Source organism: Rissa tridactyla, chromosome 6 (assembly GCF_028500815.1).
Source record: "Rissa tridactyla isolate bRisTri1 chromosome 6, bRisTri1.patW.cur.20221130, whole genome shotgun sequence".
In the NCBI taxonomy this organism is placed as follows: domain Eukaryota; kingdom Metazoa; phylum Chordata; class Aves; order Charadriiformes; family Laridae; genus Rissa; species Rissa tridactyla.
Window position 1 is genome coordinate 62126467 of NC_071471.1, and position 23181 is coordinate 62149647.

Consider the following 23181-nt stretch of genomic DNA (forward strand, 5'->3'; position numbering starts at 1 on the left):
CCCCCCGCCTTCGGCCGCCTCAACCACAGCAAGCAGAGCTTCGGCAGCCCTCGCATGAGGCAGAAGGAGGAGCAGAGCGGCGGCGGCGCGTCCGACCTGCCCGCCCGCTCCCTGCCGCCCCACCAGCTGGGCGACCTCCGCAGCGCGGCCCCCCTCCACTTCCCCCACGTCTGCGCCCTCTGCGACAAGAAGATCTTTGATCTGAAGGTGAGTGGTTTTAAGGCACCTCCTGGGCACGGTTCGGACCCATGAACAGGGTGCTTGGTGGTTGATCTGGCCACCGGCTCCTGCCACCCCATCGCCGTCAGCATCCATCGCCGCAGAGGTGGCCCGAGAGAAGCAGAGACAAAGGGCCACAGTTTTGCTTAGGGTGTTGTACATCTGTTTCATGGCAATTCGTGGGGTTTCAGGATCTGGTTTTGTTCCGCATCTCACTGTGAAAAGCAGCGATACACAGCGTGAGAAACGCGAGGTCCGGGCTGGGGTTGCGGCTCATCTCCTGGGCCCAAAGCGAGGGGAGGAGGAGCTTGAAGCTGATCCCCCGCTTCTCAAGCTGGTGGTGTAACCACACATCTGCGGTTTCATCTGCCTCTCCCTTTCTCTTCGCGTTTCTGATCCCGAAGGCTTCCCCCTAACAGCCGTGTGGAACCAGCTTGCTTAAACGCAACAGCGCATTTTGATAAAATGATTTTAATAATTCCTCTGTTGGGATCTCTTCTTCCTTCTAGTAGCTCTAAGGAAAATTTAGGACTCAGGGTTCCCAGCAACTTTGGCCTGGAAGCAAGAAGCTGCCCAGCACGTGTGGTGCAGACCACGTTCCCACTTCTCAGTTCATACTGCCAAGGGAGCTCCAAATTCAACCTCACCCTCGAGAAGCAGCTTTGCAATTGCCTAGAGAGCCTGTGTGCTAGATCATGTTGTATAGGTCAGGTCTGGAGAAGGCCATTTATGTGGCCCTCTGAGCCCCACAGCCATTCGTGGGCCCTGGCTGAGGTTGTTCTGGCCTCCTGGTGAGCCCTGCTCAACAAGTCCTCACCACCTTTTCCATCGCATCACAGGACCAGCACCTAACTGCAAAGGCATGTGTTTTCACACTGATGGGGGCCTGACAAAAACCTTACAACAGTGTTTATACAGGAAGGAAGATGTCCAGCAAATTAAATAGTACCTGATACTTATACACCCAGCAGCTTTGGAATATTTGAATATATTTGCTCTTTCATGTTTCCCTTTTACTCTTTGAGTAGCTGCTTGCAAAAGGGATTGCTGTGGTTACTGCAGCCACAGGGCTGGTCTGAAGTAGCCCCCATCTAGGGCATGCTGTGCATTTCTTTTTTTCATTCAACATCTTAAAGGGGCAGGGAAAATACCGTTACAGTGAGTTTTGGTTGATCTGTTTGTTGGTGTTTAATACACTGCCTCATTTGGATCATAGAAGTGTAAATGGCTAAATGTACTTTGACAATTTTTGCTAATCTGTTGAAATTGAGTAAGCGCTGCCCTGGCTGCCCTGTGTGCTGAGCACCTTCTTTGTGGATGTTGCAGGAGTTGAGGGTGCTCAGCGCCTTGCAGGATGAGCTCTTCAGCTAGAGTGAAGTAAATTAGTAGAAGTATACTGGATTTAAAAACTAATACAGAGAAGCTCTCCTTTGATAAAGTAACTGATAATTTAACCTACAAGTAACGAATCAGTAAATGCGTTGGATGGAAGGTGCACTTGGCTCCAGCATCACACACTTTGATCTTCAGCATCTTAGTATTGTTTTTAGAATAAGGTAAACTGAATGGAGAAGCAATCTCTTGTAAATTTGTCTCAGGATTTTTCCTGTGCTCATTATCTCTTTGTTTCAACGTAGGACTGGGATCAGCACATTAAGGGAAGTCTTCACATCCAAAAATGTATGGCTTTTTCAGATAAGTAAGTATTATTTTAGAGACACTCTTCCAACTGAATTTCTAACAGAGCATCCCTTACTTCAGTGGCTTTACACCGGGAATTTACTGTATAATAATTAAGCTTTAGTATTTATGGCACATTGTGCATGCTCCTAAAGTTCTTTTCTTTCTTTTCCAGCACTGGTATCCGGTGTGTGTTAAGCTCAGCAGATGGAACATTGCATTTATCGCCAAATAATGCAGCAGTTTTCAATCCATCTAGTATCGAAGGTGAATCGTTGTATGTGCAATAGTTAAAAACACTTTCTTTTAATTGAAAGGGAAGTCAGTCTCTGGGGAAAAGTGGACATTTTAAATGAAATGCGGTACAAGTTTCCAAGGAAAACTTTTTAGAAGTTGTGCACAGAAAGGCTAAAAGTCAATACTATGCCTTTCAAAGTATGATTTGATTTTTCATTCAAACAATGACTTGTTTTCACAGTACAAATAGTGTATAATTTGTGTAGAGACTATGAAATTAATTATTATGTAAATGGGGCATTGCTTACTGAGCACACTAATACAATTACTATGAGTCAAGATTTTCATGAAATGTGTGTAATCCATTATTTAGATTATCCACCAAATGTTGGCTCATCTTTTATCACTACATCGGCAAGATCCTTTGGCCAGCCAGGTTCTACATTTTCTTCTGCTCCATCAGGGGTAAGAGTGAGTACCTAAGCAAATTGATCTCCATGTCGAGATTCTTGTAGAAGCCACTGCTGCTTACTGGAATTAAAACTGTGAAGCCTTCCTTTTAAACATTAGTCTGAATATTCAGTCTGTTATTTCAACTTCCCTGCAGCTCTTTTATGTTTTTGATTTTGGCCAAATCAGAACTTGATTGTTTTTTTTCCCGATGCTAAAAGTTGTTTGCTTGTTAGAGAGGTTTGGGGAGGGGGGTAAATGGTTTTGTGTGTCTCTCATTGTCTTTTTTCCCCCATTTTCTGAGTCTTTTTGACCCAGGAAGGTCAGCGTCAGCTTGGAATGAAGATTTGGATTAGTTTTCACTTTGAGTGTCGCCCCCAGTAAGCAGCCTGCCATGTCTCCAGTTATTTATTTGTAGCAATTGCTCTCAGCCTCTCCCATGCTGGATACCTTCTCCCACGTAGCAATGGTGGCAAAGATAGTGGCTGCTGCTTTGCTAACCGTTACTCACCTGGGGGTCCCAGATCAATTCATTATACTGGACTAAATTTTCTTAGTTTATTTTAGTGTACTATTTATATGATCTGCCGCCACTGGTAACCTTTTAGCAAATTCGCTTTGGTGTACAGCATTCCATGGTTTAGGTTTATTAGCGCCCCCAACCTTGCATTCAACACAGGTCCCCATTTGTACTGCTGTACACGCACTTGAATTCCTAGCCCAATAATCAAAAAATGCCAGAAAAAAGAAAAGGATAACATTAAAAGTGGTTCTTACACTGACAAAGCAGAAAGATTTTAAGAGGGGAAAAAAAAAAAAGAAAAACAAGCAAAAAGGCAAATAAAAGCAAATCATATATATAATGGAAATACAAAGTCGTTAGGGTTAAAATGAAGCTTGACATATATTGGAAAGCTACAATTAAAGCTGGAGACATTAAGGAGTCATGTTAGGACTTTCATAGAATAGCAGCAGTAATCCAGGGGTTCAAGTTTTCACCTTGTTAGCTTTTGTGTATATATCTGGATGTGGTCTCAAACACTCTGGAAAGACAAGCTGAGTTGTGTCCCCTTGCCGCTCCAGTTCGCATCAGGCCTTGCTTACAGAAACATCACCCAGATTTGTTTAATCCAACCAATTTTCTACTGTGTGGTTCTGCTGTGACAGAGGTTATTTGAAGGGGTTTTAGTTTCTGCCTGTCACAGACACTGTGTGTGCAGGGGAGCAAAGAGCAGAGCTGCTGATGACGGCTGCCTCCAAGGTCAGAGGTGGAGTAGCAGCGGGTGCGGAGGAACGTTCCTTTTCATCATGTCTGTCAACCTCGCAACAAATGAAATTACTGCTAATGCCAGTATCATTTCTCCTTAGAATCTGTCACTATTTATCATTTAAGCTGACTGCAGAAGTCCTCCTTCTGAATGACCTGCAGTACTATGAGAGAGAAAAGAAACAATAACTTTGATTTTCCGGTCACTATAAATCCTCTTTTTCTTCAGAAGCTCGTCAGGTGGACAGGGAGCTATATTAGAGGTGTTAAGATTGAGTTTGCCAGCTGTCATTCACCCGCAACCCAGGTGGCTTATAATTTATTACACCTTTGCACGGTAGTATTCACTTTCAGCTAAGCTGCTGCCATTTAACTGAGCAGTGGGAGATTATACTTGACCCTGCATGTAATCATAAACAAAGTGTTCGGATTTCTGGAAGAGCTTGCTCTGTGCTAGCCATCCACAAATAACTCATCCCTCTTCAAAAGGCAAATGCCGTGCTACAAGTCTTCACTCAGGCATGGAGAGCCATTAGCACTGGAGGGATGGGACTATCAGTTTCTTATTATCTTTAGAAAAGATTCATGTGAAGCTCAAGAAAGGGATAAAGAATTTGAAAAGCAAAAAACAAACAAACAAAAAAAGAAAAAAAAAACCCGTAATAAAAAATAACCAAATTGGATTGGTGAAATAATATGGCAAATGGTATGAGATGCATTTCACTGCTGTGTATCAAATTATTTTTGTAGTAGTTGTCCAGCTGCATTGGTAAATCCCTGTAGAGATCGGTTGCAAAGAAAGTTAACTTTAGAGTCTTATTGAAAATTACATTCAACACTTGACACACAACAGCTTCTCTAACTTCCAGACTGTGGATATGGAAAGTGTATATTTCTTTTCTGGCTGTGATTTACAGCTCTATTTAATGAATGGATACAATTTATCTTCAGTCAGCTGACAAAATTATTGCTGGGTACAGCCCGTTGACTTCTGGTATGAGTATGTGACCACTTCGTAATCATGAATTACAGCAGATTTATGGCGTAGCATTTTAGTTTAAGCTATTGCCGATTGTGGGGAGGTGGTAACATCTTACAGTCATTTGATTTAATGTACTGCTGAGCGCGTGTGTCCAGACTGTATGTCCCAGAGACTCTTAACATACCACCTCTTAACAGATTTAACAAAACAAACAGAAGGTACCAGGTGACCTGGGGTGTTCCTACACTGGGACTGCACTTGCTGTCAGGAAGATTTCCTTTTCCCCTGATAGCTGTAGTTGTATTCAAGATAACAAGAAGAGATTTTTCCAGTATATCAACAGAAAAAGGAAAACTAGGGAAAATATAGGTCCACTGATGAATGAGACGGGTGCCCTAGTGGTGGAAGACACAGAGAAGGCAGAGTTACTGAATGCCTTCTTTTCTTCGGTCTTCACTGATAAAGCCGTCCCTCACACATCCCATACCCTGGAGGCAAGGGGGAAGGTCTGGAGAGAGGAAGATTTTCCCTTAGTTGAGGAGGACCGGGTCAGAGACCACTTGGCCAAGCTGGACATTCATAAGTCCATGGGCCCTGACGGGATGCACCCGCGAGTGCTGAGAGAGCTGGCAGATGTTATTGCTAGACCACTCTCCATTGTCTTTGCAAGGTCGTGGGGAACAGGAGAGGTGCCTGAGGACTGGAGGAAGGCTAACGTCACTCCAATCTTCAAAAAAGGCAAGAAGGAGGACCCAGGGAACTACAGGCCAGTTAGTCTCACCTCTGTCCCTGGGAAGGTAATGGAGCGACTCATTCTGGATGTCGTCTCCAAACACATAGAGGAACAGGAAGTTATTGGAAGTGGTCAGCATGGATTTACCAAGGGCAAATCATGCCTGACCAATCTGATAGCTTTCTATGATGTTATAACGGGTTGGCTGGATGAGGGGAGAGCCGTAGATGTCATCTACCTTGACCTTAGCAAGGCTTTTGACACTGTCTCCCATAACATCCTCATTAAGAAGCTGAGGAAGTATGGGCTAGATGAGGTGACGGTGAGGTGGATTGAGAGCTGGCTGAGTGACAGAACCCAGAGGGTTGTGATCAGCGGCACAGAGTCTAGTTGGAGGCCTGTAACGAGTGGTGTCCCTCAGGGGTCAATACTTGGACCAGTTTTGTTCAATATATTCATTAATGACCTAGATGAGGGGACAGAGTGTATCCTCAGCAAGTTTGCTGATGATATCAAGCTGGGAGGGGTGGCCGACACTCCAGAGGGCCGTGCTGCCATCCAGCGTGACCTGGACAGGCTGGAGAGCTGGGCAGAGAAGAACCTAATGAGGTTCAACAAAAGCAAGTGTAGGGTCCTGCACCTGGGAAGGAAGAATGCCAAACACCAGTATATGTTAGGGGCGGACATGCTGGGAAGCAGCTCTGAGGAGAAGGACCTGGGGGTCCTGGTAGACAGCAAATTATCCATGAGCCAGCAGTGTGCCCTTGTCGCCAAGAAGGCCAATGGCATCCTGGGCTGCATAGGGAAGAGTGTGGCCAGTAGGTCGAGGGAGGTCATTCTTCCCCTCTACTCTGCACTGGTGAGGCCACAACTGGAGTACTGTGTCCAGTTCTGGGCTCCCCAGTTCAAGAGGGACAGGGAACTGCTGGAGCGAGTCCAGCGAAGGGCAACCAAGATGATTGTGGGACTGGAGCACCTCCCTTATGAGGAAAGGCTGAAAGAGCTGGGACTCTTTAGCCTGGAGAAGAGAAGGTTGAGGGGGGACCTGATTAATGTTTACAAGTATCTAAAGAGTGGGTTTAAGGAGGACGGAGCCAGGCTCTTTTCAATGGTTCCCAGTGACAGGACAAGGGGCAATGGGCACAAGCTGGAACATAGGAAGTTCCGTTCAAATACATGGAAAAACTTCTTTACAGTGAGGGTGACAGAGCACTGGAACAGGCTGCCCAGGGAGGTTGTGGAGTCCCCTTCTCTGGAGATTTTCAAGACCCGCCTGGATGCAGCCCTGAGGGATGTGCTTTAGGCAACCCTGCTTTAGCGGGGGAGTTGGACTAGATGATCTGTAGAGGTCCCTTCCAACTCTGAAGATTCTGTGATTCCGTGATTCTTCTGTCGTGCACTGCGTGCTGCCTTGCCAGATGCACGCAGCCATCTCTTCCTTTTCTATTCAAATGGAATTGAGTTGCTTCATCTTTTTCAGGATCAGGTCTTTGTTATTTTTCTGCTAAAGAAAATATCTTACTTCTGGACTTTGGCACTTCTTTGACTTACCTTATTCACCTGGGCAGGCTCTGTAAGATGCAAGCTAAATAGCAGACCACTGTATAATGCAGGGTCTTGCTGCAGCAAAAATACACCAATGGTTAAGTGGTGAAGCCTGGAGGGAAGGTAATGGGATGAAGGTGTAAATAAGATAACATTAGCTCTATAACTTGTGAACTTGCTGACAAGCCAAACATTTGTGATGGCTCTGGTGAACTTGATCCCACAAGATTACGTGATTTGCATCTTCCCTTGAATGGCACAATTTTAACTGAAGGTAGAGTTACCTCTTCAGTAAAATCCTAACAGCAGAGGTCATAAACAGGGAAGTAGTCTGGAAAGACTTAATCCTGTGTGAGCAATGTTTCGCATGTCATTAGCTGGGGTAAATTATGTTCTTCTCCAAGTATATCCCGAAGCCTCTTTGCACAAGGAGTGTAGAGCCTGTTTGCCACGTCAGGGAGATGGGCAGCTCTTTGGGAACTGCCCCAACACTCCAAAATAGACTTCCACCCTTGGGAAGCGACTATCGCACAGGCACCACGTGCCTGTGCCAACCCAATTTGGGAGCCCTGCCTGTCTGCTTGTCCAGTGGTCACTATGTCCCCAGGGGAAAAGTCCCTCCTACTGCGTGTTGTTGCAACGAGAGTGGAAAGTAGTAGGTTTTCCAACCTGAGGTACAGCTGTGTGTCCTTTCACAAGTTAAATGGGGTCACTTTTACCCCTGGCCCAGTCTGGTCCACTGGGGCAGAAGGAGGATTTAAGTTCAGCCTCTGCTATCCTGAACACCTCTGTAGCCATCTAAACTGATTTCTAACATCCATAAATTCAGCAGGGAATGCAGCGAGCATCTGTTTCAATTTCCAGGCACCACCAGCACCACATAAATGGGCGTTTATGGAATACTTGAAAATACTAATTTTTTGTGCATTGCTTGCAAATTATCTGCTGAGGGCCTTTTACTCAGCAATAGTGTGTGGTGCCTTCATGTGCGGGGAAGGCACAGAGCCCCCAGTGGGACAGACAGACGCGGATGGGGTGAGGAAGGCTGTCTGACTTGGCAGAGGAGCCACAGGGATTGTGCTGGTGTACTAGGTGGGTACTGGTCCTGCAGGGACCTCATCAGGAGGGGCTGAGACCTCCCTATGGTAGGGGCAGCCTCCTTCTCCAAACACGGAGGGACCTCCAAACTCTCGCTGGCGCTGAGTACGGTGCAGCGGCCTGTGCCCGTGGCAGCCCAGCCCTCTGCTGTGACATGCCAGGGAGCTGAAGCCCTGGAGTCTGTAAGATTTGAGGTGGCAGGTTAGCTTTTGCAGCAATATTGTTAGTCCTGTTCAAACAAGAGCATCTCGTCTAGAAATCCTCTCTGTGCTTTCTAATGTCCAGGGATGGAGACTCCATTGAAAGCTGCACTGCAGTTAAACATTTCCCTTCCCTTTTGTGTTTCTAAACCAGGATGTTAAAATATAAGGTTTTACAGAAGAATAATTGTCCTTAATAACAGGTATGCAGAACAGAACATTTCATTTTTTGCAAAAATGTAAGGTCTTATCTAGTGGATGGATTATCTAAGATTAAAACATTGTTTTGAGTTGTTTTTTTCCCCAGTTTCCCCAGAGGAAGTCTACACTGGGTCGAGTTGTTCACATCTGCAACCTCCCGGAGGGAAGCTGCACAGAGAATGATGTCATTAACCTGGGCCTCCCGTTTGGGAAGGTCACCAACTATATCCTCATGAAATCCACTAATCAGGTACTGTGCATTTTGAGTCACTGGTATTGACGTCTATTGGCATAAAGACATATTGACGTGAAGACAGAATCTTTGGGGAAAATCTCTTTCCTTTTTTTTTTTTTTTTTTTTGATAGAAACGTAAACGTATGAAGCCTGCTCTTAAAGTAAAAAAAAAAATATTGGTGTTTGCAGAATGAGGGGATGGCATAAGTATGACCACTGCCTCACAGTTCTTATTAAAAAAACCCTGAAATCTCAATGAAGAAGTGTTGTAAAACTGTACTTTTAAAACTTATCATAATAATTTTTAAAAAGTTAGTAACTTCTTCTGTCAGCCATTTGTTAGGGTTACTTTCAGACTTCTCTTGTTCTGTTTGGACGGGTTTTATTGCTTCTTACTCATACTCATAGAGTTGAACTGGGCATTGAAGATTGACTTCACTCTAGCTTGGTTCGGCTGTCCTACATTGTTTGCCGAACTGTTGTTACAGCAGAGGCAGATCCCGCAGTGGTGTAATTACAGTCACAGCCTGGTGGCAGAGCCCCCAGCCATGGCTGCGCTGGGTGATCTGGCACACACGTGCTAAAGGAAGGCTCTGCCCTTACAGGGGGCACTGACACCTCACTCACTCCCTTTTAATCTGCACCGAATTGTAGTAGAGCTCTTTCTTCAAGGTAGCTTAAGTCTACCTGAAGTAGCTTAAGTCTACCAGTGGTGGTAGACTGCAGCAGACAGTACAGATGGAGGTAGAATCCATGCCAGTCCGCAATGTTTGAGATCGCAGTGTTTCAAAATGCAGTCATTACACAGCTGTGAATATATTCTTTGACCAGTTAAACTGCAGTCACATCGAATGCAATTTTCATGTAAATGAAAGTGCTAGCTAACATTGTTCAGGTTTTTTAAACTCGTTTTTGGCTTTGTTCTGGCTGCCCGTGGTCTGATGTTCTGCTTTTCTCTGGATCCCTTGCAATTGTGCAAGACACAGCTGACAATCTTGGGAGCAGTGCATGCTGCGGTGCAGTTCTGCATACTGTCAGCAGCTGACCGTGGTGTAGAAGCACCAGTGAGGAAGTGAGGGAAAGGTGATGTTTTCGTATATCAAGAAAGATTAAATTCCAGTCATTTAGTTTTTAACTAAACTGGCTTCTAAAGTTTTGCATATCAGCTTTACTAGCTGGGTTGAAACCATTATTTGCAGGTAAAAGGCATCTGAGCAATGGACTGAGTGTTACTATTTCAGCTCCAGGGCTGCAAAGCTACCCAGTTCTGTACCATGAAGACATTTTGCATGAGAAGAATCCAAGTGAAAAAGTGAAAAATATTGTGCTGCGTCTTCTCTCTTATACTTTGTATTTTTATTTATGTAGTAGATTTTAAGACTCTCCCCATTTGTGCTAGGCCTTTCTGGAAATGGCTTACAGTGAAGCAGCACAAGCCATGGTGCAGTACTACAAAGAAAAACCTGCTATGATAAATGATGACAAGTTGCTTATTAGGATGTCTAAACGATACAAGGAATTGCAGCTGAAGGTAAGATAGTCATTCCTGATCACATTTCCTGAGTTTCCATGGCATGTCCTGGAGAATACATCTAAAAATCTTTGCTGATTACTGATTTCTAATTAATGCTTTAATATTATGGAAAAAGAAATTAAGAAAGATAAATTAATGAATGTATGTTAATGATGTTTTATACTTAGCTGCTTGCTCTTGTTCTAAATTTTAGCTCTTGGAAAAGATGCCATTTTCTTTCATCCTCTGATACCATTATTTCAAAAATCCCTTCTGAGCTTCCTTCTGAGTGGGCTCCCCACATTGCTTGGTCTAACAAAGGTCTAAACCACAGCCATGTGTAAGATACAACATGTCAGCAAAAATAAGACAGTCCTATTCCTATTAAAAAAAATAAGACAGTCCTATTCTTTTAGTGAGGCATTAAGCCTGAAGCAATGCTTTTCACTGCTTCAATCTCTATACCAAGCAGTGATGGCAGGGCTAAACATCACACTGATTTCTTTTTCTTTCTTTCTTGTGAATGACCTAAATTAAAAAGCAAGATTTTTTTTATTTTTTACATAGAGTCAGAACAGAGCAATAGTCTTTAGACTTTGTGTAGCATATGGGAACACCTGAGTGATGTCCAAAAATCAGTGTTCTTGTGAGCGTATTTATGGAAGCTTGTGTACTGCTACGTGTAATGCTAAGAGAGTATTTTTTTTTCACGGAGATTTGGACTGGAACTGGCAATGCAGAGATGAAGAGCTTCATATTGTATTATCTAACACAGCACTAAGTTATTTTATAAAATAACTCTGTAATATTCCAAGTTAAGAGGTTAAGGGACCTTTTACGAGCCTTCAGGTAAAACAAGTAACTCGGATGGTTTGGTTTGACCTTTGGGAAAGTCTCTTTCTCTCCTGTACGTGTATAATAGTTTAAGGAGACTTAAGGGAGTTGCCAAAAAGTCCATAAGCCAGGGCAGTCTTTCTTAGTGTGGTATGGTGAGGGGTTCTCATGTAAGGTGGCAGAGACTGGGCATCTTAACATAGAGGCAGAACATGAATTACCCAGGAGAGTGTGTGAGTTTGCCTAGACTGCACAAAGATTTTCAGCCTTTCCAGTGGCAGTTTTTCAGGTCATGGAATTATTTTTCTTTGCACGAGCAAACACCCTTTCTCTTTGTTAAAAACATACAAACAAACAAAAGTGCAACATGGAAGGAGGAATATGCATGACCTATTTACACGCTGTTCCAAGTTCCTGCATGATTATGTTGCTCAGCTGTGCATGCTCCAAGTGTTTGACGAATTGCATGCACTCTAGCCTGGAGTAGTGCATCTTTTGTAAATGATCTTGAATCTCAAGTAATCAGCACTTCCTGTACGTGTCTTCCTTGCACTTACCTTTTCTGAAGCTCTTGTGGCTAAACATAGTCTCTTAGAGCTGTACTCCAGAATGAGCTAACCTCTAAGATGAGGAGAAGGCAGTTCATTCCTAGAGGGTCAGAAATAAGCTGCTGCACTTAATTTTTCTAATATCTGAATTAAATATCTGGTTTGTTTCCTTTTATATCCAATTCTTAGAAATACTCTGTAGTGAATGTGTATCAGGGAAGGACAAGCTAGTCTTCAAAGCCTGTTACAGCAGCCAACTGTGAAGAGACAGTGCTAGAACGTAATGGAGCAAATTTTCCGTTTGCATCATTTTACTGCTTTGATAGTGTTGTTGAGATACCAGCTGCAGAAAAGACTGTAACCACAACTGAAACCAAATATTTCTCAGTAGTAGTATAATTAAATGCTGTGTGGATGCTGTTTCTTGAAGAACAAATCACCTATACTAGCTTGGAGAGTAGTGCAGCATGCTAAACAGTGTATTTGTCTTATTTAGAAACCAGGCAAGAACGTGGCTGCTATCATCCAGGACATCCACTCGCAGAGGGAGAGGGACCTGCTGCGTGAAGTGGACAGGTAAAGTTTTTCCATTGATTGGAATTGAGACCTGGATAAGTCCGTAAACCTACAGGCAGAAAAAGCATTATCTGTGTGCTTCCCTCTGTTCTCTCATTTGCTTTCTTAATTTGGATTTCACTTCAAATCACTGTAAAAATGTAAGTGGGTTCAATAGTAGGCGCAGGGCCTATGTAATGAGATCAGATTAATACTGTGCATGTTATGAAAATAACTGATGATGATGACTCAGAAAATACGCCTGGCATGTGAAGAACACACAAATGAAGCCATTCCCTTCTCCTCCCCCTTGAGTGAAAAGTGCAAAGGCTGGGAGCGCTGTGAGACCTAGAGGGAAGGAGATGGTTCACATTACAACGTATTTGGGTATATTTCTGATCTGCCTGGCTTCTGGACCTTCCAGTAAAAATGGAGAGGAATCAGTCCTAAAACATCTTTTATAAACAGGTGGCCTTTGTCACTTTTGTCTCAGCAATACCCTAGATAAGTGAGTATTAAGGGTACAGACATTAGAGTCATTGTACAGGTATTAACGTATTACAAGCTTTTAATGCTGAACGCCTATGAGATGCTTTTAAGAATGAGTGACTGTATTCTTGACCGATCTGTGGGGATTTAGTTAAGCTCTATGGATATGACACTGCCTTTTCTCCTGTTCACTGTGTGTGCAGCTGTGCGTTGCATGTCTGTGAAAGGCCTGGGGTCTCAGGTTCGCAGTCCCCAGGGCAGTCCCCGTGTGTTTCCAGTGCACAAGAATTTGGTAGACCACAGTGGGTCAGCCAGTTACAGCTGCCTTTTCCCTCTGCAGCAGGTATGGCACGGAGAGGCCTCGCTCTCGCAGCCCCATAAGCCGCTCCCTGTCGCCCCGATCCCACACTCCCAGCTTTACTTCCTGCAGTTCACCCCACAGCCCGATGGGAACCGGCAGGACCGACTGGGGAAATGGGAGAGAGTCGTGGGATCAATCCCCATATTCTCGACGGGAAGAGGAAAGAGACAGCAGAGAATGGCGAGAGAATGGGGATGAGAAGAGGGACAGGACTGACACATGGGTACACGAGAGGAAACATTATTCCCGACAGCTGGACAAGTTTGATTTGGATGAACGGATTGAAGGAGGCAGAGGGCACAGAGAAAAATATTTAAGGAGTGGTTCCCCTGGCTCCCTTCATCCTTTATCTGGCTACAAGAGCAGGGAAGATGACTATTACCGAAAAACCTCTAAGACAAAATCTGACAAGTTTCAGAGGCAGCTGCAGGATTTACCTGGGAGATCTAAGAGAAAGGAAGAGGCAAAGTCAAGGGAACGCAGGCATTCTTACAGCGAGGACACTGCCAGGGAGGAGGCAGCTGAACAGAAGCACGGCAAAGCATCTGAGGGCTCCAGACAAAAACAAAGTGATAAGAATAAGGTAAAGAAAGCTGAAAAAGACCAAGAGGAAGATGCAGCTGCTGAAGGCAGTGATGTGAAGGAAACCAAAGCTCCCGAGAATGAGGTAAATAGAGATCTCAAACTGTATATAAGAAGAAGGTAAATGCTGAAGTAATATATTTTCTTAAATATTTTAGATCAGTTGTTGTGGGTGTGGTGCTGGTAACATGCAAAGTTTTGCCATGTTAAAATCAGGGAATATAGTCCTGGAAGAGATCTTGGGAGTCATCTTGTCTGCATCTTTGCCCAGATCGTGCAGATCTATTACACTGTTACAGTGTTGAGTACATGGATGTTGTCTTTCTACGTCAAGCACAGAACCTCTGGGTAACCAGTGAGGGAAAGGGGACAGACAACTCCCAAGAAAACCAAGTGACAGTCTGCTGTTTGCAGACTGTGCAGAGGCAATTGCCCTACTGCTCTCTGTTCTAAATCTGGGCAGAATACTCCATAGCTGCTCTCTCTGCATCCATCACCTCCTTCCACTTCCTGTGATGTGGATTAAGTTATCTGGGAATTAAGTGGTATGTTACATGGATGTGTAGTATTTGTAGGACAATGCAGGGAATTGGTTGCTATACTGCTGAAGTGGGGAGTGAACTTTTAATGAGGAACATTTTCTTTTTGGTCAACTCAACAGAGCAGTTGGTTTCTATTAATCATATGTCCCTACCCTCAGCTGTGTCAGGGATAATTTCACACCGCTCCCTTCAAAGTGCTGTGAGGAATCTCTTCCCATGGCAGAACTGCTGTATTGGCTCACCTGTAAAATTATGGGGTCTCTGGAGAAATAGTCCCAGTTGGTAAAGTGGCAGCGTTTGTGGGTTTGATTCTCCACTGGAAAAAGTGGAGAGGGAACCGATCAATCTGCCTCATTCACTCAGTCCCAGTACAGCCCATGCTCATATCCCCATCCTACAGGGATCTTGTTACTGGCTCTTGGCCATGGTGCCTCCCCCAGTCCCCCCTGGTGATCCACTGCCGCCATCCACCCCCAGGGATGCTGGCACAGGAGGCTGCAGAGCTGCTTTGCTGACCAGGGGTCCATCTCTAGCTTGTGACTTTGTGCTGCTGGGGCCATCTTTGGTTGTTTTTAGTTGACCTTGTGTTCATTCTCATGCCGGGGCAAGGTTGGTGGAAATCTCTAGATCCTGTAACTCAGCTAGTCCCTGTAACAGGCAGCGGCACTACCTCATGGCATAGATATGTGTGTCCGTACCACCTTTTGTCATCTTTCTCCTTTGGCTGGTATTTCACTGTGATGGATGGTTCCTTGGGAGGAGATGTCAGAGCGAAATGTCAGACAGCATCCTAAATCACCAGTGTTGCACACTCCTCTGCATGTTTTTCAAGTTACTTTAAAGTTACTTTGTTAAAGGCACACCACTCCAGGGACTACTGCTAATAATTTATCTTAAAAGGAAGAAATAGGTTTGAATGTCTTGAACTCACACTTTCGCTTCACCCCTCTTTTACCAAGTGCCAGGTAGTACTGTGGTTTTGTTGTTCCAAAGTACGAACTGTGCAAGCAGTTGCATTCTCAACTGAGCCCACATCAATAAACAAAACAGTTGAGGTCTTTTCCAGAGTTTTAACACTGCTGCTCTCCTTACCATGTCTGAGCCAACATAACAGATGTGGGTAGAGAACAGAGGAGTGGAGGCTGGAAATTTTAACGAATTCACATTCTCCCCCACCTGCCTTCTAGCCAGTTCTATGATGTGAATTACATCTCTCTAATTTTGTTTCCATTTCTTTTTCTTAATTCTTATTTGTGCAGCTTTGCTAGTGGAATCCAATTCTTGGGTCTTTTCCCACAGCTCAGTTGACTTGCACAAACTGTAGAAATAAAGAATGTGACCTTGTGGTGACTTTGTTTCCCTCAACCCAGAATAGAAACATAATAGAGCACCACTGTGTGTTGCCATACGTGTATATGTTGTATTTATTTTAGCTTGGAAAAGAGGAGCAAGTTCCAGAGAAGAGCTCACCTTCAGCTAATAAACAAGGAAAAGAATCTGGAGAGATTCTGGAAAACACAAGAAAAGAGAAGGTTGGTGACACGTTGTTGGTGCAGCTTCCACGACAAAATGAGTGAAAACGCAGGTTTGGTAGCACATTCTCCCAACTGAAATATTAAACACCCATAGAAAGACATGTAAAGGGTTGTAGAAGGCGGTTGTCTAAATTAACTTGCCGTATCTTGACCTCTGCAATAAGGGATAGCTTTTCCTGAATTCTTCAGACCTCTTTTTTTAGTTGCTCTTTGCCCATGTACATTGCTTCACATGCATAGCCCTTGGCACTGGCAACTGTGAGTAACGTATGCTCAAGTAACTTTGTGCGCCATGCCCAAAAATAGGTGCGGTCAGTTAGTGGAGAAGGAGGGGACTAATGATGAAAACTTTTCAGAACATAGGCCTTAGATGGACTAGAGATAGTAGCCTCTTCTGATTGTTTCTGGTTTTAATTAAATAATGTCTTTACAGCACCCCTACTGTGGCATCGCAGTTGCGGACAGCAATGTCCTTGGAATTCCTCCAGCTTCATATCTGTAGGGTCATGGGTTGATGGTCAGATATGGAAGCTGTTGATATCTATTGCTGTAGAAAACTGATCTCCTGGCAAGAACAGTGTCAACTCCCGGCGTTTTCATGCTGTTTTAGGATTCTAGGAGGGGAAGTATGAGAATAGCCAAATAGGAGGAGAATACAGATTATTAATAGATTATGTGTACACGATGAGTCTGGGAGTTGAAATCTAAGCTGCAAGTGTGCCTTAAAAGTAACATATACCTTATAATTCTAATACTTCTGAAATCCAGTATTAGCGTCTGAATCCTGTAGGTCCTAGCTGCATGTATGAGGTATTTCAGATTATGTACCTTGGAGTATAACTGTAAAACTGATTTTTCTTAAGGTCTAGGCCAATTTCTACCAACACAGTCCCTGGCAGAGGGCTCTTGCTGGTGGAAGGAAATGACTACGGAAGGTAGCCATGTTTTCTCAGTCACCGTAGGAATTTAAAGGACCTAGTCCAGTAAAGTGAAAGCCACTAGACTGGGGTTCAGCGTGTTCTCATTGTGCTGCCTATTTCTTGCCACCCTGGGATGGAGGTAGAGGAAGGGGAGATGTTAGTTTCCTTGGGGATCACATAGTAGCGTCAGCTGCACAATAAAGTATAACAGGTTGTGCCTTGTTCTACTTATTACAGAAAAGCAAGAAGCAGGAGACTGGAGAGACTGTAATCCCCAAGGCAGTTACAGGATCTCCACAAAGTGAAGTTTATGTGACAATTAAAAAGAGATTGCTTGTCCCTGTGCATAAGTTTTAAAATCACAACACCAAGGCTTATCGTTCTTTGAAATTAAAATACAAGAGGGGTTAGGCATGGCCAGATCAAAGTTATTCCTGGTTACTGATGTTCAAAGACAATTTTTAAAAAGTGATGATCTATAAATCACTGATTTCTCAAATGTTTTACATCTTTGCAACAGGACCGAGACTGGGAGAGTGGAAGTGAGATAGAAGGTGAGACCTGGTATCCCGCTAACATGGAGGAATTAGTGACGGTAGATGAAGTGGGAGAAGACGATTTAATTATGGAGCCAGATATAACTGAGCTTGAAGAAATAGTACCAGTTGATCAAAAAAATAAAACTACTTCAGAAATGTGTCCCTGTATGTCAGCCATGCTAGAACTGAAAAACGATCACAGCCACTTAACCAGGAGTGAAGACAAATTTGCCCATAAAGCTTTAGAAACAAACTTTAGATCAGCAAAGGGCAGTGTAGCTTCTAGCGGCTGTCAGGATGACGAGGAGGATGATGATAACGATGATGCTGTAACTGAAGCATCAAGCCTAAATCTGGACCCTGAGCAGAAGCCAGAGGAATTGCGAGAAGACCAATCTGCTAAGGAGTCTGATTCCCAGCAGAAGGAAGGAAAAATTGATAAGAGCTCTGACACTCGTTTAGAGCCCGAAGATCACCATATACCTTCTGTTCATCTGAAAGAAGAGACTCTCCAGCTCCCTGACACATTTATAGATGATTACAAACAGATGGGATCACAAGGAGCTGAGAGCAGAGAAGTTATGGAAATGCTTGTTAAAAACGCCGGTGAAGAAACAAGACACGGAAGCCAAGAGTGTCCAGAGGCCAAGGGTAACTACTGGGTTTTTTTCTTTTCAGCCCGCAGGGAGCCTTGCATGTTTTCTCTGACAGTAGACTGAAATTTATTGCTAACAGGAATAAATGTTGCTAATAGTATCAAGACTTGTCCTTGGAGCAGTTCAGTAAAAGAACCCCAGTGCCTTTCGCCAAGCTAAACCATTAGAGGCTCTTAGCTGAATAGTGTAAAGGAAATATGATAAGCAACTTGCAAGCTTTCTGAAAGGCATAAGCTGCTATAATTGTCATGTCAAGGTTCACATGAGTTTAGCTGAACTCTTTCAGTGCCCTGCTAAATTTATTTTGAATTGTCAATGAAATGAGTGACAGTTTCTGAAGGTCAGCAGGAGTGTCTGTAGTGTCTGGCTGGCTCTTGGACAAGGTGGGTATTCTTACACAGTGTACTGAAGCATTAGTAACATGGAAATCATCCCTAGATTGTTACTTCTCAGTCCCTGTTCATACAAATATGTGCCTTTTGTCAGGGCTTACCTTATCATCTCCTGTTATCTACTGCATGCTGCCTTTAATATAACGGGTGGGACATCCTGTGAGATAATGCCAATAAACGTAATCATAGCTGCCTATTAATATTTTAGGTGTCAGGAGAAAAAAGATCTTGACCGTCTGAAAGCAAGTTCAGTTCCTTGTCACACTTTCAAATGAAACTTGAGCGAACGGGCTGTGTATAATGAGGGGAAGTGGAAAACAATATAGAACATGTTGGCCAGGAATGCTCTTTTTTGTTGTTACTGGAGCTTCTGTGATGGAGAAGGGTTTGTGAACAGAAGTTGCTGGAAGATTTTGGAGGGTGCAATTTCCAACCAGAAAATGCTGGAACATTTAATGTGAATGTCTGATTTTGAACTACCTTCTTCCTCCAGGACAGATTTGAAACTTGCTCAGTTTTCAATACTTACCTGTTTGGCCTGAAGAGATGCCTTGCCAGGCTTTGCATATTCGGAGATGACACTGCCATGCAAAAGCCCTGGGCCTGGGGATGGCAAGGTTGGCTCCCCTGGGCTGCCCACTTCATGGGCAGCCAGCTGACAAAAACTTGGGTATCCCAAGAGCATAATTACTTTGGTGTTTTCAGTATCTCAGTTTCCAACTTGCCAGCAGGGAGCCTGGAAGCTCCAGGGAACCTTGTGCTTCCCAGGTTTCTGCGGTGGACTTGATATCCGAGATCTGCAGTGCAAGGCTCTAGGCTCTCTGCAAATGCAGCTGCCAGCTCAGAAGCCCAGAAATCAATTTAAATGGGACTTAAGTTGCCACAAAGGCCCTGGGTGTCTTAAGAAGAGCTAACTGAAGCTTGCAGGTTTTCCAGGATCTCTGCTGCAGATTTGGAAACCTGGGATGGGCTTAAAGTTAACTTGAAAGCCAACCAGTCAGGATTTTATATTATTTTCTTTTAAATCACATAATAGACGTATTTAAAACAATGAAGAAAAATTCATTCTCATAGCCAGAAATTGCAGATCTTTGAACTACAGACTTGAAAGGCAGGAAGGGTTTTGTTTGAGCAAAAATATATTTGTTTTATGAGAAAATATATCCCTTATCTAGGTGAAATTTGCAATGCAATAGAAATTTTGTCAGGGTAAGGGAACTAGTTCTTTGATGTAAGAACTGAAGAACCGAAGAATGGGAATCAGACCAGTTTATCTGTAGTTCTGCTGCTCTGTGATAATAAATTTCTCTTTTTTTAAATAAAAGCAATTCACGTGTTGGGAAGGGGGAGCACCTGTTCTTTTGGCTGGCTTTATCTGCCTCAGCAAATCAACCACTGTTTTACACACCTTGAATCTCCTGCCCATGTCCACTAATATCAGTCAGCAGGGACCAACCATCCTATCCCTACTGGCCAAGAACCAAAACGTGCAAGTGGCCAAGAGCCATAAAGCAGAAACTATCCCTTGGAGAGCTGAGGATGGGAGAAGAGTGGCTCCAGGGAGAAGATGACAACGATGCTGCAGGGGTCCTACCAGAGGAAGGTTCGCTCTGCCCACTCAGCTCCTTAGGCACTTTGGGGATTTGCTCTCAGCAGGTCCTGCTGGCCCCGTCTCTCGCAGCAGCCTCTCTCTTAGCCCAGCTCCATCACTGGTCAGGCAATACCATACGTGGTTATGGGGCTGCAGTGGGACTGTGCTTGTGCCACAGGCATGTATAACGTCATAGATCTATTTAGAGATTAAAATATGAAAATAAAAACCATAATGAATGTGAAAAATAGAAAAATGGCCTACTGGGAGAAATAAAGGTGACTGCACGCTGTAGCAGAGCTGTTGGAGTTGCACTGAGTAGGCCTCTGATTTGAATGGAAAAGCATTTTTTCCAGATCTTACTTCATTTATAGATCCACCCAGAAAGTGTTCCCAAGAAGTTTACAAATGTCTCTTTAAAGTAGTAAACTGTTTTCATTCAATACATTTATTCATTTGTTAAGCAAATTCTAGGTACCTGGAAATGAGATCCCTGGAATACCCGGAGGTAGAGTCTAAAAGAAGGCACTCTCCACCAGGCTGGGAACAAGAGGACGTCTTCACCGAACTCAGCATTCCCCTGGGTACGTTCAGACGCCCAGGCCGCTCTCGGCCTGCAATGCCGCCCACTGCAATACCTAGAGCTTACAACAAGATGTCACTTTAAGGCTATTTGCTATATTTATTTTTCAGAACAGATGTGAGGAGAGCGAAGGAACAGGGTATATGACAGAGGGGTAGCTGTTGAAAGAAATGGCCTTTTGATTATAAATCATTGCTAATTTCATTCCAGATGAATGGCAAAAGATAGCTGTTACTGTCTCTGATGCGATTAAATAAGTTCCCTCGGACTATATATGAAATGTATATGGAAATACTTAGTAATTTAAAAGTCTTTGTCATAAAAGTATTCAGTATAAGGAAAAGTATTGGTTTCACTGATCATGAGTAAAACAGCTGGAAGAAGTACATCCTAAAGAGCAATCTATGTAACTTAAGCATGAATTTAGTATGAATAAGTACTATTGCTGTTCTAGCCCTTGTGGTTACACAGTGAACTTTCCAGTCAATATTATGTGCAAGATGGTACATTTTTAAATATGTATAATATCTAAGAGAGAAGTGGAAGGTGTATTTGCAATGCACAGGATTTTAAGCTGCAGCTCAGTATTGCAAAATTAGGGAAATCAGAGAAGTGAATCCAGGATTCAGTCTTCATATCTATGTCATTTAACTAAACAGCAACTTTTTTCTTTGAAAACAAGTTTATTGTGGAGGGGAAGGGTTTCAACTGACATTTTAATGTAATTCAGAACTTCTCAGTAGGTGTGGAATTTGTGGTGCCTAGAACTGGGTTTTACTGCAAGCTCTGTGGACTCTTCTACACAAATGAAGAGACAGCAAAGACAAGTCACTGCAGAAGTACTGTCCACTACAAAAATCTTCAGGTAAAAACACACTTGAAATGAGCTAACAACTAGCTCATGGGGTGGATTGTAAGATAGATGATGCAACAAAAAATCAGTTTTCATTCTGCAGACATAATTGAGATGAAGTGAAATTTAGATAAGCAACACATTTCAGTAGTTCCAAATGTTAGCATGCTAATATCTCATTCCCAGATCCTTGAAATCAACTTCTGGATCATAAATAAAATGGGGCCAGGTGAGAATTTGATCTTCTCATCTACATTTGGTCCTTATTACTAGCACAGCATGCAACTCAGATCTTTAATTCTCTGTTCTTGAGGGTCCCAGACGTTTCTATCACTGGGAATGAGCCCAGCAGCAGCCTTTCGTATTTCTTAATTTCAAGATCATTAAACGTGCCACTTTTTTAATAATGTTGCCAGACTTATTTTTGCATTAGCGTGAATTTCTGCAGCGTGTTTCAGCACGCAGTGCTTTGTGACGCACAGGCTCTCCGAGGCATTTCCTGTGACCCGCTGAAATCACCTCCCTGTGCTGTGCAGAACACCGCTATTGAATAATTTCTGTGAGAATATACAGAAGCACGTAATGACTTGTATGGTTTCCATAAGAATATATCATAAGCATATTAGCACTTGATATTGGCATGTAGAGACCACGGGTGCTTGCAGTTCAAGCAAGAGACCCCACCTTTATCACTTTTCAGACACAATGTTGATAGTATCAGTCTTGACAGCATGAGCTTTAACTGCCCTGTGCTGAGGACTCCTCAGAGGAGCAAAAGTCATGAAAACCAAAGCAAAGCTGCTCCTTCTTTCTCTGTTCCTTCCCTCTGCCCATAGTGAATGCTGGAGCTCTGCTTCTCTTCAAGTAATAGCTGTCTTTCCCTAGCTGCCTAGTAGGCATTGGCTTTTCTAGTGGCACTCGGAATCAAATAATTTCTCTAGGAGAATTTTCTTATTGAGTTTCCTGAAGTTACATAGCTGTAATCATACAAAGGCCTCTAGCTTTCAAAGCCTGGGCCTGCAGAGCTGTTACGCTTGCTAATAATGGATCCTCCAAACGTAAGCTTGAAAAACAAGTGCCCAGTTTGCCTGCCTTTTTTTGCTTCATAGAAAAAAATCCAGAGGGATTCACCAGCGGTGGCACCACTCAGTGCAGGCTGTGTATCCCATGCGAGGCTGTCCCAGAGAAACTCGTGCTAAAGCAAGGATTGCAACTCCAGCCTCTGCCCCTGGTCCCATGGGAAGAAGAGGGATTTTTTTTTTTTAATTCTCTTATTTGGTAAAGTCATAGAAAAAGCGGTCCAACTAAAGCTGAGTCAGTGTGAAAAAACCCTCTTTTTCTCCCTGTTAAGACATTTCCCATGAGCACTATGGTAGATATCTAACACTGACTTGAGATAAAAGAACAAAGACCACAAAAGCTGTTAAAATTAAGTCTGTCAAATATGGTAAGGAAAACAGACTGTTCTGTCGAGCTGTACCTCTTATCTTACTAAATGGAGGAAGTAAATGTCTCATCCAGCTTTTGCCCACTCAAGTGGAAACTCAGCAAATGTTAAATAATTGTTCTGTATTACTAGAACCCTTTCAGTTGCAATAATGCTTATTTATGCACTCTGCAAGAAATGTCAGTCTTCTCCTATGATGATGCAATTTAATGAGTGTATCCACCAGCATAAGAACTATGAACTCTAATTTTTACTGTATGCGAAGCTATGGTTCTGTTGCTGCAGACTGTCTGTCATCTTGCCTACACAACAAATACCATTGTCCAATGACAATGACATTGTTACAAATGCTCTCATGGGTATTTTATAGTTGATTTGTTACTTGTCATTTTTC

At 43.4% G+C, this 23181-nt stretch overlaps 1 protein-coding gene across 1 annotated transcript in view; it reads left to right on the forward strand.

The window, feature by feature from the left end:
* The window catches only part of RBM20 (RNA binding motif protein 20), a 107616-nt gene that overhangs the window by 80337 nt on the left and 4098 nt on the right, over positions 1 to 23181 (forward strand). The window contains 12 exon segments of the mRNA XM_054207297.1: positions 1 to 207; positions 1857 to 1918; positions 2075 to 2166; positions 2510 to 2601; positions 8719 to 8862; positions 10247 to 10378; positions 12239 to 12318; positions 13127 to 13814; positions 15705 to 15803; positions 17247 to 17916; positions 20369 to 20488; positions 21231 to 21352. Coding sequence (XP_054063272.1) covers positions 1 to 207; positions 1857 to 1918; positions 2075 to 2166; positions 2510 to 2601; positions 8719 to 8862; positions 10247 to 10378; positions 12239 to 12318; positions 13127 to 13814; positions 15705 to 15803; positions 17247 to 17916; positions 20369 to 20488; positions 21231 to 21352 — 2508 coding nt within the window.